General features: G+C 45.9%; 1 protein-coding gene across 1 annotated transcript; it reads left to right on the top strand.

The window, feature by feature from the left end:
• Positions 1-343: 343 nt before the first annotated feature.
• Positions 344-19763, top strand: LOC144133949 (uncharacterized). The gene is made up of 4 exons (XM_077666995.1): positions 344-828; positions 1672-1815; positions 2871-3823; positions 19154-19763. The coding sequence occupies exons 1-4, from the start codon at positions 514-516 to the stop codon at positions 19761-19763; spliced, it is 2022 nt and encodes a 673-aa protein (XP_077523121.1). The 5' UTR covers positions 344-513.
• The last annotated feature ends 628 nt before the right edge of the window (positions 19764-20391 follow it).

Genomic DNA, 20391 nt, shown 5'->3' with positions numbered 1-20391 from the left:
AGTTGAGGAGCGCTGCAGTCGTACCAGGCTACAGGGTTGTGCGGCATTGCGTTCGCGAAGCGGTCGCGGCAGTGCAGTGACATTTTTAAATACACGTCACAAAAAAATAACAATTAATAAGTAGAAGTATACGAAAAAATTGTCAATAAAATATAATTTGTTGTTAATGAGCACTTCTATTTTGTACTTGAACGTTGGATGTCAGTTTGGCGCTTGCGTATTGTTGCGCCATCTATGTGCTTTTTAAAAGCTAAAAACATTTAAAATACATTAAAAACAAGCATATATTTAAAACTTAGGCCTCCAGTGGCTGTCGCGACTGCACAGTAAAAGGCGAGAAAACTCTCGCGCTACCGGCTCTCACCACGATTTAACGCCTGTCGTGGTTTCCGCAACGCAGGACATGTGACGTCTTTCGAGTTAGCGCGAGATACAGGCGCTGTACGTCGATGAGGTGACAGTTTCTGCTGGAAATTACCAGCTACCGCCGTTTACCGGATTTGTTCTGCAGATATGCCGAAAAGATACCGAGAGTGGTTGCTCAAAGACAACGTTCCGAAACCTCGCTCAACAAAATTCAGACACGCGAAGAAAGCTGCTCATAGTGATGGCCGTTTGCTGTTTGGAGCTCCTGACAGAACGGAGGATGCAGCGGCTTCAGTGGGCATGCCGGCTGACGCTTTAAATGATGAGGGATCTTCAAGTGACGACCTCCTCGACGATCTAGACAGCAGTGCTGAAATGAACACTGCAGCAGACCCGTCTCTCGGCTTCATAAGTGATGGGCTTCCTGAAGCAAGCGATGGGCAGCTGAATATCGTACAAAGTGTAAGTGCGAACAAACTACTCTAGTTTTTTTGCATGACCTGTTTTAACTCACAAATCGGCTATTGTGGCATCGTGAACGTTCGAATGTATCATTTTCTATTTCGTGTGTTCGCACGTAGCGCGGCCGGTGCACAGACAGGTAGAGAACAAGGCGAAGTCCACCATTAAACTTGAACAGTTCATTTGGCAAACTTGTGCCCGCAAAACAAACGAGAAAAAAAAACGGTGGTGGTGATAGCAGCCTGCGTCGACGTCTGTCGTCGAGCCAAATTATGCCCCTCTGGCTTGTACGTAATTTCTAATTCTGTTACCGAACTTATGGCTGTGCCACATTGATACAAATTATCGCCATTTGAGTTCCATCCTTTAGTTCCTTAACGTCACTAAATCCTGGTGTCGGTGCCACACGGTCGGGTTTAATGAACTAACAAAGGTGCGACGACGATAGTTGTAGTTAGATTTGCGTTGCAAGCTTATCAGAAAATAAATGTCCATTCAATTTAAAGGATTTTTATTAAAAAAAACGTATAAAAAGTGTTCATACAAGTAACATGCCTATTAGTGCATAAATCATTTGGCTGTACGAAAGTATTTGTTTATCGGCCGCTTTCAAGTGGACAGCGATTAGAAAATGGCCCTACTTTTTCTTTTAATTGTTACAACCTTCTCGCATCTGTTCAGCTGCACACTTTGAACTGTGTCAAGAAATATGCAGTTACTCTTTACAGTTGTGGCATTTGCTTTACATTCTCTGCAGTTATGTGCAATGACACAGTAAGTCCCATTAAGCCTGCATTATTGGTACACTCTTCTTAATAATACAGAACATGTCTGTTTCCACAGGATTCAGAAGCAGGTTCTGTTACAGAAGAAGATCCTGCTGATGCTCTGCAGTATGACCTGCTGGATAATGTGTCCTCGTGCTCCAGTGATGACGAGGACTTGTCGCCCCAGCATGAACCTTCAGAAAACCAAAGATCAGAACTGGTCAGTCTGTTTAGTAGTCTTACTCATGGGCACTGGAGTCGTAAGGCAAGGACGGGCGGGCCTTTCTCCTCCCGAAAAAAGTTCTAAGTGGGACCTAATCTATTATTAAAAGGTTCATTCTTTCATAGTTTTGTTCACAACACTTCTGCTTGTCATGAAGGACTGTTCATTCCACATTTGTTTCTCTTTATGAGCTGTTCGTTACAAGTCACTGCGACTCCCATAACATGCCTCAGTTCGCGCTTGGCTGTCAGTTTTGCAGTTATGTGCGTTAAATTAGTCTAGTTCTGGAAATGGACAGACATGTCTGTCTGCAGCCTTTTTCTTGGTATTCAACTAAAATAGAGCGCATCTGTCCTCTCATGTCATGAAGTATTAAATGAGACATTCTGTCATTACAGAAAATTGTCCTGTTCAAGCAGGTGACCGTCCGCCCTTCTTTGCCTTAGCCCTTGTCATCCCCTGCACTCGTTCAGAGAAAATGGAACAAGGTCAAAATGAGTGCTCATAACGTAATACTCCTTATGATGGATCCCTCCTCCGTCAGGCCACAAACAATCACTGAACTGTACTCAGCACTGTTGCCACTAGTTTAGTGTAGAATTACTTCGACATATTTGACTTCTTGACACGGCGACTCATGGCGACTTGCGAAAGAACTTGAACATGATTTGCGTGCTGCTTTTTCTGAATATACACACATCAAGCATGTTGCGAACTGCGCAGTGAAGGGTGTTGTGCTTACTGAGTGTGAATTTACGGCCATTGAACTTAGGTATCTAGCTGATTAACACAACCCGTGTCTTAATAACCACAGAATAAAATAGTGCAAGCGAAGGGAGAAGGGAAAGGAACAGGTAAATGAGAATTCTTGTTTTGACATAGCTCGCACCTATGTGCTCCTGTTTTTTTCTTCCTTTTTGCTCACTTTCCTCACAAGGCTGAGTTTGCTTGTAAACTGACCAACCTGACCACTTTTATGTATTGTAATCCTGTATACAGGCTATGTGATGTATGACAGTTCTGTATTCAAAACTGTTTTTCTTATTTTGCAGGATGAGCAACTCTACCCTGGGTCACGCTTGACCATTGGTGAGAGCATGGTGCTTATTCTTGGACATTGCCTGCGACATAACACCACTAAGGAGGCAACTGAGAGCCTTTTAAAGCTCATTGAAGCCCACGTGCCTAAGGAAGCTGCCATACCAACATCGAAGTACATCTTTTTTAAGCAATTTACAAATGCTAGGGAGAGTGCCACACTGCACTTTTATTGCCCATCTTGCTTACTTTATCTGGGTGAGAGGCAGGCACAGGAACTCCACTGTTCCACCTGTGGTGCTGATTTTGTTGTCGACACACTAAAAAAAAATGAAAGCTATTTTCTTACTTTTGACATTGCCAAACAAGTCAAGGACAAGCTTTCGCTCGATGAACTAAACTTCAAGTTATTGCCCAGACAGTTGTCCTATGATGTAGGCGAGCTGACGACTAGCCAAGGTTACCACAACCTGCCAATGTCTACTCATGACTTGTCAGTAACGTGGAATACAGACGGTGTTCCTCTTTATGAGTCATCTGGGTACAGCATCTGGCCGCTGCTTCTTCAAATAAATGAATTACCCCAGAAAGTGAGAACGAAACACATGCTTCTAGCTGGGTTGTGGTTTGGTACCACAAAACCTAAAATGTGTTCCTTTCTCAAGCCATTTGTTGAACAAATGAACATTCTTTCCAGCAGTGGTTTCCAGTGCACAAACCTGAAAGGAAATACTCTGAAGGTGCGAATTTTTCCAGGGCCCTGTTGCGTCGACACAGTGGCCAGAGCCATGGTTATGAACATGAACCAATTTAATGGTTCTTATGGCTGTGCTTGGTGCATGCATGAGGGACAAGTTGTTAGGAAAGGCAGCGGTCATGTTCGTGTGTACCCTGTTCTCTCTTGTCGACCAGCGCCTAGAACACACAAGACATTTTTGCGAAATGCTGCTAAGGCAGAGGCAACACAGCAAGCCAAATGTGGTGTCAAAGGATCAAACGTGCTGTTTCATTTGGCATTTTTTTCATTTCCGGCAGGTTTTGTTGTCGACTACATGCATGCTGTGTGTGCTGGCTTTGTTAGGCACACAGCATGCATGTGGTTTGACACCTCCATGTTGTTTCCGTACAGTCTTGGAGGCAAAATTGGTGAGATTGACCAGCAGCTGTGTGTTTTGGAACCTATCTGGGAGATTTCTAGGCTGCCGCGCTCGCTTAAAGTCCGGAAATACTGGAAAGCATCAGAGTGGCGTAACTGGTTGTTGTTTTATTCTCCAGTAGTGTTGAATAACATTCTACCAAGAGTGTTATACAAGAATTGGTTGAAGCTTGTCAAGGTGATGCACTTTCTTCTTGCTGACACAGTCGCTGTAGAAAAACTGAAAGAAGCTGGCAGGACAATGTACGTGTTTGTGAGGGAGTACCAAGATCTGTACGGAATAGCACATATGACATATAACACCCACCTTTTATTGCACCTTGTTGCATCAGTGGAAGTATGGGGCCCATTATGGAATTATTCAGCATATGCATTTGAGGGCATGAATGGGCAGCTCGTTCAACTTGTAAATGGCACACGCTATGCTGGCTGGCAAGTGGTTGAGAAGTTTTATTTTCGATCAAACCTTCCCATAATATGGGACAAATGTTCCCACTTTGAAGATGCCCATTCAAAGCACCTGCTAATGAAGTACTTTTTAAGGGGGTATAATTTGCGAAAGAACTCTCAGAGCACTTGTGGTGTTGTTTTTTTTGGAAAGGGAGAGACTTGTAACCGTGGCATCTCATACAAAGAAGTGCTAATTGGTTCATTCCTATACTGCACGAAAGGCCTTGATAAGTCACGCCGCCTTAACTCATTTGTGTGCATCAATGGCATATTCGGCCAAATCGAGAATATTTTGGCAATTTGTGTAGAGGGACATTGATCATGTGCATGTGTTCGCCGTGTTGTCTTTCATTTGCGCAAACTTCACGTAGTAAGAACATTTGTTGCCGATAACTTGAGTGGAGCCATCATACATGAAGTTTGCATGACGTCAGAAGAAGTGGAGATGGTTTGCGAAAATCCACGAAAATGTATGTTATTGCAGTCTTCGTCAAAGACATTTGTGTGCTGTGTTGCGAGCAAGTACATTTTTGAAGCAACATAAAGATGTTCTTGCATGAGGCAGAAGGTAGCCAGAAGCAACGAAATTTTTTATACTAAAGTGCTAAGGGAGAAAATACTAAAATATCTTATTTCGAGCACATACTTGCTCATTGCTAGCATTTTTTTGGCAAAGCAGCATTCTTCCATAAACTTAAACTGGTAGAATTTTGCAACAGTGTTGAATTTTAAATAAGAACCGATGGCACAAGTGCATTGCCTTTTAGGGAGAATACTTTGACGCTTGCTTATTAAATTATAAAAATGATTTGAACTATAAACGGCTCAAAATGATTATCACTACTTTTGTATCCCTCTCATACATGCTGTTCCAGCACTAAAAGTGCCGTTTCTCATGTTGTTGCTATAAGCTTTTTTGTTGTTGGCCGTGGTACATGCCGCTCAGTTGCTTGTGTTGTCTTGTCTACAGTAGGTGTAAATTAACCTTGTTTCTTTTGTGTTTCATACGTAGGCTGCGCACTATATGTAAAAGCTTTCTTTATATAGAGGTGCAATTCAGTGCAACAGGTTGATGTATTTGTTTTCCTGGCATACAATTGTGCCTACACACGTTTATGAGAGTACATTATTTTTGTGTCCATGAAATTCTTTATTCAGTGCTCATTTCATAGACTTGAATTGCTCTCAAGTGCTCTCATACAATTGACTGAATGGTTTCTTTCCGAGCGCTAAGCCTGTCTTGCTCAAACCAAGTAAATTGGTTCATTGCTGTGAATTAGGTATAAAAACTGTTGTTTGTGCCACACAAATGTTTATTTTTTAGTATTTTGCCATAGCAGCGACACATGAATTAGTAGGTGTGCATACTATTGTACTTCTCTAACAATTGTTAGTTTTTATTGTTTGAAACGTCTGTAGTTACGATGTATTTTGTTGACTTGCCTATGCACATAAATTTCATTACATTGTTTCTGCTATGTCTTGTGTATTTCTTGGAAAATTAGTGTGCTCAGTGTGAAATCTTCACCTGAAGAGAATAACTACAGGTGCATATTGCATATATCTGCTTCTTCAGGTATGTGTCGCAGTTAAAACATTGCCTGCAGTGGACGCCAACTAAATGTGATGTTGGCTTCTATTTCTGCCTTCATTGCTTTCAAGAACAAAAGTCTCGTTAAGCTGCAAACTAGCACCTTTCAGTTCTTGTCAAAGCTTTTGTTTTGTAAATGAATGAATGCCAAATGAAGGTCGATTGATTTATGTATATATAACTACCTTTTGTTATCGCAGGCCTGTGTGGCCTGTAATTGTGTTCTGGTAAGCGGTTCTGTAAGCTTGTTGGAGTATAAACCTGCATACCTTCTGCAGGTCATACTTTTTTGTTTTATGGGAATCCTATGGGTTAGCTAATGGGCATGCAAGAGATTTGCCATGAGATATTGAAATCTGCCTTAAATTGGACATTCCTCTGGACATACCAGGAATGGGCACTCCAGTTTTAGCAAAAATCATGTTCAACCCTAGTTTAACCTTAATTAGTGTTCTACTGATCAAACAAGTTTTGGTAGATGCAAGCAGGCATGGTTTGTAACTAGCATCTGGCGTGAGACTGAGTGCAGAATAACCGTTATATATGACTTGCTTCCACACTGAATTGACCAATAGTGCAACTGCTGCATTTAATGCAGATTACATAGCCACTCCCTTATTTCAATTAATATTAATTGCTGTCGGTTGCAGGCACTCTCAGACTGTGTATCCGGCGGGAAAGTTTAAAAAGGCAAAACTAAGGATAAAATGTGTCTTGGTTCAGTATACATGCATGCATACATACTTAAGCACATTAGTCTGCAGAACATCTAGACCTAGTCTGCAGAAAATCTGCAGACTAGGTCTACATGAAGGTGTCTGGTGGGTGACTCATAGGTGACTGAAAGGTCAAACCGATTTAATCGTAATTATAAAATGTGTCATGGTTCAAAATATATAAATGTATATATATATACCTACGCATACACACTAGGCGCGCATATTAAAGACTAGTCTACTTGAAATCCGCTCGGCATCTACAGACATTCTGCAGACTAAGTCTACAGGAAGGTCGAATCTACAGGTAGGTGACAGGGGTGACTCGTGGGTGACTCATGTATGACTGAAAGGTCAAACCCATTTTTGTAAGGGAAGGACGCTCTTAATAAATGTATGTTGCAACATATGCGATCGAACATTAGGAGGTGATCCGCCGAAGAGCGTTACGGGTGGGAGACGGCATGCATAAAATACGCAAAGAGCAATGCGGCGATTTCGGAAGCGCAATGTGCGCCATGCATGCACACCTTGAAAGACGTTCTCAAGTACACCACCATGGTGAATGCCGATACGTTATCGTGTCGTAATCGCCAAAAAATTGGCATCGCATTCGCCGGCATTGGTGTTGGAGCACAGCGGTTGAGCATCCGCAATTGGTTGAGCATCCGCCTCGCATGCGGGAGGTGCGGGGTTCGAGCCCCAGTGCTGCCGGGTACCCACCGGTGATACAATGGGTACAAGCTTTCTCCTGGTCTGGCGCTCGGCTTCTTTAGGGTGAACTTCTTGGGAAATGGGTCTTTGACCCTACCTTGAGAAATGGAAAATACCTTGTGTCATGGCGCTCTGTGGCCGTAGATGCCCTTCCGCCATAAAAATTCACTATCATCATCATCATCATAATTATAAAGTACCCACCGGTGATACAATGGGTACAAGCTTGCTCCTGGTCTGGCGCTCAGCTTGTTTATGGTGAAATGCTTGGTAAATGGGTCTTTGATCCTACATTGAGAAAAGGAAAATACCTTGTGTCATGGCGCTCTGTGGTCGTAGATGCCCTTGCGCCATAAAAATCCATAACCAGGTGTTGTACATGATAGTGAACAGCAACGTTTACGATAATAATGCATTGTCGATAGCAGGGAGTGGTAAGGTCGGTGGTGGCACCAATAGTAATAATATTGGTAAAACGGACGCTAGCGATCGCTTACAATCTCTTAATGAGAGCGATCACATAATGCGACTCATTGTGAACGTACTGTACGACCGCCAAACATCAGACGCAGAAATAACGGGTGGCTTGTCGCAGTGCAGACAGCAATTGGCAGTCGCAGCGTGGCGTAAAATGTACAACGAAAATAACGCCTACGAAGACGAAGAAGACGATAATGACAAGAAGACAATAATGATAATGACGATAATAACAACTAATTACACCCCTCCACTGGCATCAAACATTGCAGTGGAACAACACGGCAAATATGTTGGTAATTGGAGAGAACGAGAACACGTGACAGACGGTGTTGTGTACACCACACCTACGACATTGGTAGCTAAATGGGACGAGTTGATACAATACCTCGCTGGTCTAAACTCGGTGCCCTCGTACGAGATGCCGAAATTAACGACGCTTGTAACGGTATCGGATGTGGAAGCGTTTCATAATGCCACTGAAATGTATGAGCACATACAAATGCTGGGGCACAGAGTTGCGCGTGCCGAAATATTGCGAGACAAAATGTCTCAGACGATAGAGAGAATGAGGCGAAAGCTATACGAGTACAGTGAATTTTATCGAGGGGTGCAGCAGCTTCTCATTCTATTTCTGGAGATAAATAAGACGTCGAGGGTATGTACTCGAATACCATCGATTCGTTTTTACAATCCTGTGGAATAGTATAAAGCGTACGTCCCGACGGAAACGGTTTTATAAATTATCCGATTCGAGTGAAATAACAAGCGACATGCAAGACGAGATGGAATATGCGAATTATGATGAGAAGTCGGATATTTTCGATTCGTTGATGAAAACAGATTCGTGGTCTCAACTAAAATCGCTGTGGTCTGTTATGGATAGAGTGCACAGCATGTTGGCTGTAAGTACAATAGTGGCCGCGATCGTGTTTTTCGTATACATTCAGAAACACATTAACAGCCTCAAGAAAGCGAAGCAAAAACAGAAATAAACAGCATTCAATGGTTATGCATTGCAATTGTGTGTGTGTTGTTAAGCACATATCTCTATGACACAACATACCTAACGCAGGTGACATCAATTTTGCAAAAATCTTTATTTTGTTACTGAACTGCTGTTACGTATAACCAGTCGGTCGGCAGTGCCTGACGTACACGTCTCTATATTGCGTTTCCTTTCACCCGTTTTACCACCTTCTATTGGCATGTAATCGTTTTTCATTACTCCCTTTGCATATACTGTTCTAACGTTCGAAGAAGAATTATTTTCGTTGTTGGCGTTTTCGCTTTCTTCCGTTGTCAAAGAGGATGTTGTATCGTCGTCGATTATTGTATTTAAACGGCGTAAGACGTTTTCCATCACATGCTGCGTCATTCTTTTCATATCAAGCGCTGCCGTGGTTCGCGGTATCCGCATGCGTTCGTAATGGGAGACTAGTTTTACTTGACTTAGATGAATCACTCGAACTTTATCGCTTTCTGGCGACGTATGATTCATGAGCAAAACGGCTTCTTGTAATAAATGATCAAACGCACTGTCTCCGGTTTCTACGTTAGATAACTTGATACGATGGCGTAATGTGTTGATATCGGTAAATAACGGATTGCGTTTGGGATGTGATATTATATGTACGAACGCCGCTGTACCGGACTTTAGATGCCATCTGTCAGAGGGTTGAAAGTCGCAAGCCGATGCCGTTATCATGGACCTATACCCGCACAAATATTTGCTCAACATGGAACTTATAAACGGAACCGAGTGGCGATGTATCATGTAGTGCGTCCCGACACCGTCGCTAACGGAGTCGTACGCCAACAACAACTTTTGCCAAATCGATTTAACCACGGACGTCAGTGCAGTTGTAAAATATAAGTGCCGAGCGTGCAAGATCCTATACCTATTTGAAACGTCGAACGCCTCTTCGATTTGATGCACTTAAGTCCACACGCGGTTCTATTCGGCGGTCAGCTTGGTGTGCTCGTCTCCGTTCGACGCATTCAATTCGTCTCGCAATCGAGTCGCGGCCGCCAACAAACGATTGTATTCTCCGTTCGAGAATTTGTCCAACTTGTCGAGTTTTGTCTTAATATCTAGATTCGCGCCTCTAAATACGTCGTCCGTTAGTTTTACCCCAAAGACTTTATTGCGAAAAGAAACCACATCCAGTTCGTATATATAACGTTCGAAGCAATGTGCCAGTAACCACGCGTCCTTTTCGGCTGGCGAAGAACGGATGATTTTGTCCACGTCTTCGCATAATATTGGATCCACGCAATATATATATATATATATATATATATATATATATATATATATATATATATATATATATATATATATATATATATATACACTCTATTATGTGCATAAGCGACACCACTTTCGAAGATTGCATTGTTAATGCAATTCTGTAATCGTCGGACCCCGATAATATCTTACCGGCGCTAGAGGTGCCGCACTGGAGGGCTTCGGAATAATTTCGACCACCTCGGGATCTTTAACGTGCACTGACATCGCACAGCACACGGGTGCCTTAGCGTTTTGCCTCCATAAAATTACATATTACAAATTCTTATAGGAGAGGGAATTTATGCGGCGAGCTAGCGCCCCCCGTTTTGGCGGCGAATCACTGCAATAATATATACGCAACTCGTGATATCGATAATGTTATCGCGTATGATATATAATGCGTGGCCGCCGACCGCCGTCGCATTCGAAGGCCGCCTCGTGCGTGCATGATTGCCTCATGGGTGAGATAACAATGCCTCACATTGTCGAGAGACCGATTGTTACTCCACACGGATTGCCGTCGTCTCCAGTACCGCTCGCTAGCCGCGGTGTCGCAAACGCTACCGTCGCAACCACCGGGAATGCTGGTGCCGTAAACCCTGCTGCTATCGAAAATGTCGTCACCGCCGGCCGACTCCGCCGCCGCTGCTACCGGGAATGCCCCCATCCTCTCGGCTACTACTGGGAATGTAGCCGCCGCCAACTCTACCACAGCTGCCGAAACTGCGACCACGGCCGACTCCGCTACCACCTGCTCGGCTGGCGCTGGGAATGCAACCGTCATGGACTCCGCTACCGCTGGTGGATCGCCGACAGGCTCCTCGCTACGCCACGTCGACCACGACGCGGGCCCGACGACGACTGTTCCGCCAGCTTCGGTAGGACGTGATAAACATGTTGATAACGATAACTGGATTGATGAATTTGAGGCATATTTAGCCGCTAGACAAAAGCAAAGAAGCATCGACGCGACTAAAAGGGCTCATGTAGATCTCAGTTCTGTCGATACCCTTGCATATACCTCAACCGACGACGGTGCTGTACATCCACCCGCAAAGAAGAGGCCGTCGACTTCTAGACAGGAACCTGAAAATAGGTTACGCGACTCCACTGAATACAGTTTGCCCGACACCCGAAACGCGGGTCGACGTCGACAATTTGCGGGCAAGGCACAGTCTAAGCGGATGAAACAGTTCAAGAAATTTATAAACATGCAGGGCTCTGATAAATGCTTAAGCGACGCTCAATACGAGAAGGTGAAAGCAACCATGCGAGACGATGTCGTCCCCCATTTTTGTAGCATTAAAAACCGGCAAGCACTCCCGGAACAGTTTCCCTCTGCTAACATCCCCCGAGATTGGAACATTCAATGCATGCAAGTGCAATTCACCCCCGAAGAGTTCGATGTGTTATTGTGGACAACATTTGCATTCCTGCTCTTTCGACTGCGCCCGTCCGACTTTCTCAAAATCGAACCGTACATTAAGCCGTTCATTGCCACCACTTCCACCGTGCCATTTGTTTACACCCAGAATGCGGTGCGACTACGGGAACACATCAAGCGCACGTACCATGAAAACAAATATATATTGGTGCCGAACGAAATGAAAGATAGTCGACCAGACAGACCCATCCAGCCCGTACTTTTAGCGCCTCTGTCTCCCGACAAAAAATATAAACTGATGCTCATTAATGAATGGACCAAGCCACACTTTTATCCTTTTGTGATGAATGTGGAATACACGGGACATAAAAAGATGGTCGATGTTGCCATGAGTTCGTTTGTGGTGGCGCCATCGTACACGACGGAAGCTATTGGGATGCGAGTCATGTCTCGATTGGTTAGAGCAGGTGAAATCTATCTAAACGGTTTACTATGCAAAGCCTCGGACGTGGACGGGCACGTTGCATACAGAAATTACATGACCGCGAGTCAGTGGATTACGGAAGGTACTATCGGAGGGGAGGTCATGGAAATTATCATGCAAGGCATTCGAGATCTACTAGTACACCCTTCAATTTCCAGCAACACACGGCGTGGGTACATGAAGTGTTTTTTCGAAGGTTACAACGCGCTGTACAAAGTTCGTTCCCACATGGATTTGCCAAAGCGGTTGCCGGTTGACAAGCGATACACTGAGTGGTTGGTGTTACTTCCTAAAATGAAACAGCCAAATGTGAAACACAGTCCCAATGTGTTTTCAAAGTGCAATATAGAATTGACACATCCAACTAGAGATGAATGTGATGTCATGTGCCGTAACATGTGCATTAATATGCTTGACAAATGTACAGAGGAAATGCAGTGGGTCGCTTCCGAAATCAGATCCAAAATGTTTTTGCAAGTCATTTTGAGTGTGATTAACAACACGTACGCAAACGGTGGCATTTTGTTGTACTCGAATGATGTGTATGTGATTTCCAAACTGTTGGCTGTTCTCGAATGCATATGCAGCAACGTATCGTGCTCCATGACTTTTTATGAGCAGAGAGTGTTTTTTAAGCACAACTTAAAGGACAGAGCCGACACTATGTACAGAAATGACATTGATCCAGAACGCCTATACAAACTGAAGCCTCATGTAATCGGCGATAAGAAAAGGAACATGTTGATCATTGCGTGCATACACGCCGGCAGTGCTGACGAGTTGAACGCCCTTAACGCTGCATCCAAACGACCCCGATCCCAGTCGTGCATGGGCTCCACTACCGACTTTAACATTATACTGCCCATATGCGTCGCCAACAACACGTCCAAGTACAGGCAACTTGCAGACAAGTATTTCAATCGGTCCGCCTTCATGTCCATCGCGGCTGCCATGCACGTGCCGTCTGAAGGAGCAGTTACCAACGCGCTGATACACAGTTTGGATACCATCGCACGCTTGCACGTTTCCATGGTCGGTGCATTTGCGCACATTGTTACTCACATTTGCACGTCGTCTTTAATTAAAGAGGCCGCCGATGGAAGGCGCAAGTATCAACTTTGTGATGTGCAAATGATCACTCCCAACCCCATTTACAATGACCGTGGGTCGCTGCCAAAAACCATCCTCCCCCCTCTTCCAGAGTACAACGATAACGCCACGTGTAATACCGGTGGGACCAATTTAAATAAATATTTAATGGCACTGGAAGAGGACAAAGACGTTCTGCGATACCACGAACAACGCTACCGCGAAGTGCGTCAGATGCCTCCCCCTGCAAACGCACAGCCGCCAAAATAGAAAAGGTTACTAATGTGTGCTGCGACGCAGGAAGTGGATGTGCACATTATGGAGAAGTTGCCCACTACACAGATCCAATCTAAGAACACTGCCAACTACATTGAACGTAACACTGCGCATGCTCGACGCGCTGCCGAAATGCAGGCAGCCAGGTTGTTTGATACGTCATCGACCATAATTGTTACGCCCGATGACGACAAAAATGAGGATTTCCCTCAAATTATTGAGATGGCATCGACCACTCTGCCGTTTGAAAGGTTCACTTCCAGCGAGACATGCGTGGTATCCACTGAAGAAGAGAACGCGCACCATGACACCATGTCTCGACCCGCTAAACCCAAAAAGCAAAATGCCAGTGAAGTGGATATAGTTCAGGTAACCGATTGCTCGCTCGCCGAGGACGCTATAGAAGCGTCCGTAGTGTCTCCAGCATCTGAAGGTTCCGTCGAACAACTCTACAATATGAGTTCTAGCACCGAATCCGCTGTAGGCACTCCAATGTGCTACATGTCCTCTTCACCTGTAAACTGTCCAATGCATACAGATACCGCACCGGTCGCAGACACAAAAACCCGTGGCGTGGATTCAGTGCCACCACCTCTGTCGGCTGTTCTTCCAGAGTATATTGACATCATTGAAGGCAGATGTACTGATAGTGCAAAGAATAAAGAAACCATTGATTTATCAAATCCACCGACAAAGAAACCAAAGCGCAAATATACTAAACGTGCAAAAATGTGAACTTGGATGTAGTAGTGTGTTATTTTGTATGTTGTGTGGTGTTCATATTGTATAATGATGTATATGTGTAATATGTGATATTAATATTGTGTAATGATGTATATCTTTTCCATCAATGTATGAATGTATAGTGTATGATGTATAGTGATGTAACTCAAGCAATTTATAGTAAATAATGTGTAATAAAGAATGTTGTGCATTACTACTACACGTGCTTAATTTCGTTAAAACAGGCATGCTTTAAAAATACAATATTGAATGTGCATGCACAGTAGTTTCCAGATAACACTAGAACGTTCTAAGAAAGGTTAACTCCAAAGTCACGCACGTGGTATAAACGATGCTCACATATGCGGTCATTACGCGCATCGTGAGTATAAATGTACCGAGAGATTGAGAACGTGAAGGTCAAGCTCAATGAAGCCTGCTCTTATACAAGGTCAAGCACGTGCCGTTCGGCAGCACTTCTTTAACGATCACGTAACACTTGCTAGAGATTGAGCGCTGCGCTCAAGTGACACAGTGAGTTCAATGCTCACTTGATCACAAAATAGAAACACGTTTTGAAATAAAATATCTTAATATATTATTGAATTTGGGGGATCGATATCTTGGTTCCTAATTATCCGATGGTCTTATGACATATATCTGGATTCGCCTCGACGCGGCGAACACGATGGACACCAATAAGGCCCCTCTGAGCCAAAATTTGGAAGTCACGTGACCTTCATTAATTAATAACTGATTACTTAATCGCGCTACGACCTACATAAATACATATTCGGAATCCACGCAAAATTTCCAACAAGATAGATACCTCTTTCGTTTAATTACGTTGAGATTTAATTATGGTGAGGCTTAACGCCTGCTGAGTCATCGTGACGGGGAAAAATTCATTTCTTAGCGGCGGGTGCCCGCTCGCCGAAAAAATCGCAGCTGGGGATCTGAAAACGCCAGCGAAAAACTTTTTCGCCGCGCTTGCTGGCACCTGAACAAAACTCTTTCGGCGAGCGGCTGCCCGCTGTCGAGTAAAAATGTAGCTGATCACGTGATCACGGCGAGAAGATTGGTCCCTATGCCGCAGATGCGATGGAGCGATTTCAAGCGTATAGGAACGATTTCGTCAAAGACGCCGTCGGCGATTTTTTGAGCGGTCGCACGAATTCCCTAGACGAAGAGTATTTGGGTGATATAGGAGGCGAACCTCGTCCGGTCGGTTTGAGTGGACATATTCCATACGTGTTGCTGCCTTACATAGCACCGGACGTGATGTTACCACCAGAAGCTGGCTGCGCATCAACGGATGCTCCTGTCGATGACGCGGGGATCATGCCGCTTCAATACTGTTTGCCCATGCAGTCGCACGACGATAACGCTCTGTATAAAATTCCCAAGGGAAGCCCGCATTCAGACATGAAGGGCGAGATGCTTTTGAGAACGCGATTGAGGTTGAATCTCGAAAACAATGGCGCTCATAGCGAAAGTGCCTTGAAAGCGGACGACAATGAAGATGAATGCGCGGTGCGTTCGTTAACGATTAACGTAACATCGTGCTTCGACCCGTCTTTTCGCCAATTATTGCAACAGCCTAGGTGGACTTCCGTCATCGATGAATGTTTATTGTCATTCGAGACGCGCGGGCAACACGAACTATCGACGGAACCGACGGATAATCCGCACCTTTTATTGCGAGAGATCACTACGCAAGACGTTGTGCGAGCCGTTAGGACGTTATTGACCGTACCAACCAATTTCGATCAAGCCACGTCCAAGGAAAGTATGGCTTCGATATTGTACGTGATAGATAATTTGACGGGGAAATGTTTCACTAATCACGGCCTAATAATGTTGCTGTAAGCTAACGAATTAATGTGCGACAGATTGAGGATGGGCAGTTTTATGCCGGAGGTAACATACAATTTCTGCGCTCGCATAATGTTTCGAGCTTTGAATAAAGACACTTCGATACGTTCTGCATCTAGATTGCGCACTTATAGTCACAGAGGAAACGTGGCGATAGATAGTAGATTATATCCACTTGATAGTCTAAACGAGACTATTGGAACACCGTACGTATTGGAAGACGACATCGACGGCAGATTTGCATGCAGCTATTCTAAGCGTACGAGAAAGCGCGTTATGAGAGAATATCGAGACGTAGACGAACCCGAATACTGCAAAATTGAAACGGATGGAGAGTCTGTGTCGGAAGCGGCGCCTACGGCGGACATGGAGGACGATTTACGTATAATCGGCGGCGACCATTCGACAGAAGAACGCGCCATATATAGAGAAATTTTAAAGCGTCAGCAAGACTATGCTAATCATGTGTACATAGACATATATCAATAAATATACTTTATTCTTGTGTCATATATTAGCTTATAATATTTATATATCATTCAGTTATTAATTAAGGTCGTATGACTTCAAACATTTTGCTACAGTGGTGTCTTAGTGGTGTTCACCGTGTTCTACTCGTCGAGGCGAATCCAAATATATAACATATATTATCCTCGGATAATTAGGAGCCGAGATATAGGCTGCCGAAAATGCGATCACGTGATCGGCTACATTTCTTTTATTCGACAGCTGGCGGCCGCTCACCGCGAAAGTTTCGTCCAGGTGTCGAGCGAGCGCGGCGAAATAGTTTTTCGCTCGCGTTTCCCGCTCCCCAGCTGTGATTTTTTCGGCGAATGGGCGCCCGCCGATAAGAAAAAAAATTCTGCCCCGTCGCGATGACTCAGCAGATGGCTAAGCCTAATCATAATGAAATCTCAGCGTAATTAAACGAGCGAGGTGTCTATCTTGTTGCAAATTTTACGTAGATTCCAAATATGTAATTATTTAAGGTTCATATTAATTAGTTAGTTTGTTAATAGTTATTTATTGTCACGTGACGCCAAAGTTTTTGGCCCGGGCGGGCACAAATGGCGTCCATCGTGTCCGCTTCATCGAGCCGAATCCGAAAATGTACGTCATAAGACCCTCGGATATTTAGGACCGTAGATACTGCTGCCGAAAATGTGATCACGTGATCAGCTACATTTCTTTTTTTCGACAGCGGGCGGCCGCTCGCCGCAAAAGCTTCGGCCAGGTGTCGAGCGAGCGCGGCGAAAAAGTTTTTCGCTCGCGGGGGGCGCTGCGAGCAGCCGAGAAGAGCCGACGCATTTCACATGCGCTCCGCAGTTTTTAGGCCCCTTGACCCATCCAAACCGACGGGACTATCGAAATTTTGGTTGGAATCGACGCCGACAGCGAAGCGGACCACGCGGAAACCACTTTGAAGCCGGTGGGTCCAGTATTTTTGGATTTTTTCGGACTTGAAGTTTTCCCACGTGGCCGACCAGAGCTAGGCCTTTTAGGCCTAAGACGACAGCGGGGCTCTGCGGCCCTCCCGGCCTTGGCCAACGGCAGAGGAGCCTGGAGCGACGGCCCGAGTACTCAACCCCAGCTTAGGACACACACCGCTACGAGATCCGACGAATCTCATGGCCGAAAACCACGAAATCATGGACGAAGACTACCAAGACGCGGCCGGGGAGACCCGTGACCACGGACCAGCGGCAGCCACTTAAGGCCTGAAAAGCAGCACCCCAGCGACCACAACGTCACAAGTAAGTCAAAATCTCGACGCGGACGCGGAATGGAAGAGAGCCATTTCTAAGGGGCAGAAGAAACGCCAACGCGGCAGCCAAGCAGAATTTTATGCGAAGCATACTAGTCGCACAACCGAGCTCTTCCTTGCTGCGCCGCGCGCGGCCGCGTAGCTACCACTTGACCTACATCGGCGCACCACGTGATATGAGATCACAACAGCTGTGAAAGCTGGGGCTCAACTCGTGCGCGCGCTTGCGGACGCGCAGCCTCCGTCGGCGGCCTTACTCCCGCTCCTACCGCTACGAGATACAGACGTCACGCAATTGTATAAAAGGCGACGCACTCGTTGAGCCAGTTGAGCAGCGAGATGTCGGCCAGGGAGAGGGCGGCTCGCCAGACCGCAAAGCGCAAGTTACAAAGAGCCACGGAAACGGGAGAAGAACGAGAAGTACGGCCTGCCAAGCGACGTATGCTTCGCATCCTAGGCTTAACCATAAGCTAAGCCAGGCCATTTTTTTGGCGGGGACAGGGCTAGGGAACGGAAATTCCCTAGGCTCGGCGAAGAGCCCAGGTGGCACGCCAGCTGCAACGAAACAAGGAGAGGGGGAAGGAGCGCCGAGGAGGAGACTGCCTCCGCTACCCATCATCATCATTATCATCATCAGCCTTACTACACCCACTGCAGGGCAAAGGCCTCTCCCATGTCTCTCCAATTAACCCTATCCTTTGCCAGCTGCATCCACCCTTTGCCTGCAAACTTCTTAATCTCATCCGCCCACCTAACCTTCTGCCGTCCCCTGCTCCGCTTACTTTCTCTTGGAATCCACTCCGTTACCCTTAAGGACCAGCGGTTATCTTGCCTTCGCATTACATGCCCTGCCCAAGCCCATTTCTTTCTCTTGATTTCTACTAGGATGTCATTAACCCGTGTTTGTTCCCTCACCCACTCTGCCCGCTTCCGATCTCTTAACGTTACACCTATCATTTTTCTTTCCATGGCTGGCTGCGTTGTCTTTAACTTAAGCTGAACTCTTTTCGTTAGCCTCCACGTTTCTGCCCCGTAGGTGAGTACCGGTAAGATTATGCTGTTGTACACTTTCAGAAATTGGTAAACTGCCACTCATGATCTGCGAGAGTTTGCCATATTCGCTCCACCCCATTCTTATCCTTCTAGTTATCTCCCTATCATGATCCGGACCAGCTGTCACTACCTGCCCAAAGTAGACGTATTCCGTCACAATTTTGTAGGCTCTCGCTGCAAATTGTGAACTGTTGTTCCCTTGCTAGGCTGTTGAACATGACCTTGGTTTTCTGCATGTTAATTTTTTTTAGACTGCCTCCGCTACCCAAGGACTACTTAAAAATAGTCCTGAGGCCAAAGGGACTAGCAGTGAAGAACCTGCAGACGCACCAAGTGGCGCGGGCGGTGGTTGCAGCCACCGGACATGGATACAAGGCAGAAGACCTTATTATCCGACTGCGCACAGGTTCCAACATCATTATTATAAGCACCGACAACGAAAGCGCTGCTCAACAAATTAGACGCATTACGCAGCTGAAGTTTGGAGAGCACAGCTACGGCATCAACGCACACGTGGCGGCGCCGGAGGGAACGCTGCGCGGGGTAATCCACGGGGTGGACCCGGGAACCCCTGTCAAAGAACTCGAGGCAAACCTACGAACCCGAACGCAGGGTGTGAAGATTTTGGCGGCAGGAATGCGAGGCCGGTCGAGCACTGCCGTCATCACCTTCGATGGCCCCATCCTCCCCAAGCAAGTTCTCTACTATGGGGGAGAAATGTGGTGCTATCCCTACAGACCAACGAGACAGATCTGCTACATCTGCTGTCAGCAGGGACACCGGTCCGACGTCTGCCCGACTCCCGGGATCAAGACCTGCAGACAGTGTGGCCAAAAGGATCCAGAGGAACACCATCAATGAGCACCCGAGTGCCTGCTGTGTGGGGAGCCCTACACAGCCGGCACAAAGGACTGCAAGCAACGTTTAAAGACAACGAGCGAACTACGATGGGGACCCCAGGGTCAGCAACGACGCGGCCGCAGCCGAAGCAGGGGCGGAGCGCGGCGCCCACGCTGGTTCCGGAACGAAGACCAGGAGAAGCGAGGCGACTACCGGAGCGAGTCGAGGAGCCGCAGCCGGGGCCGCAGTGGCAGCCGAGGCCAGGGCCGGAGCCGGGAGCGGGACGAGTCGTACCCACCCCTGGGCTGTCAGCAGGCCTGGGCGAAGCCGAAACAACTACAGCAGAAGAGCGGCGGAGTTAAGGTGAGCTCGGGAGCCGGCCCTCCCAAGACGCGTTTTGCTCCGCACAACAGTAACAACACAAACACATAAACAGAAAACGAAAAAAGGCTTACTGTCGAAATTAATAATCTTAAGAGGGAACAAGAGCAGACCCGTGAAGAAAACAGGCAGCTCAAAAAACAAATAAGTGAACTTATAGCAGAAATACAAGAGACGCGAAAGGCAGGTTTTCCGCCTCTCAGGGCACCCTCACCCCCGCAGCAGAGCGCAGGAAGCTTACAAACTAACGAAGGAGGAACCTCCCCGA

The sequence above is a fragment of the Amblyomma americanum genome, chromosome 5, assembly GCF_052857255.1.
Source record: "Amblyomma americanum isolate KBUSLIRL-KWMA chromosome 5, ASM5285725v1, whole genome shotgun sequence".
NCBI classification, from domain to species: Eukaryota; Metazoa; Arthropoda; class Arachnida; order Ixodida; family Ixodidae; genus Amblyomma; species Amblyomma americanum.
The sequence above is the reverse complement of the archived record's forward strand: the minus strand, read 5'-3'. Positions and strand labels throughout refer to the sequence as shown.

Coding starts and splice junctions, on each gene's coding strand:
- LOC144133949 (XM_077666995.1), top strand. CDS start 514: ATGCCGAAAAGATACCGAGAGTGGTTGCTCAAAGACAACGTTCCGAAA. Junction 829..1,671: donor AGCTGAATATCGTACAAAGT/GTAAGTGCGAAC, acceptor CTGTTTCCACAG/GATTCAGAAGCAGGTTCTGT. Junction 3,824..19,153: donor GCTAAGGCAGAGGCAACACA/GCAAGCCAAATG, acceptor AATTTTTTTTAG/ACTGCCTCCGCTACCCAAGG.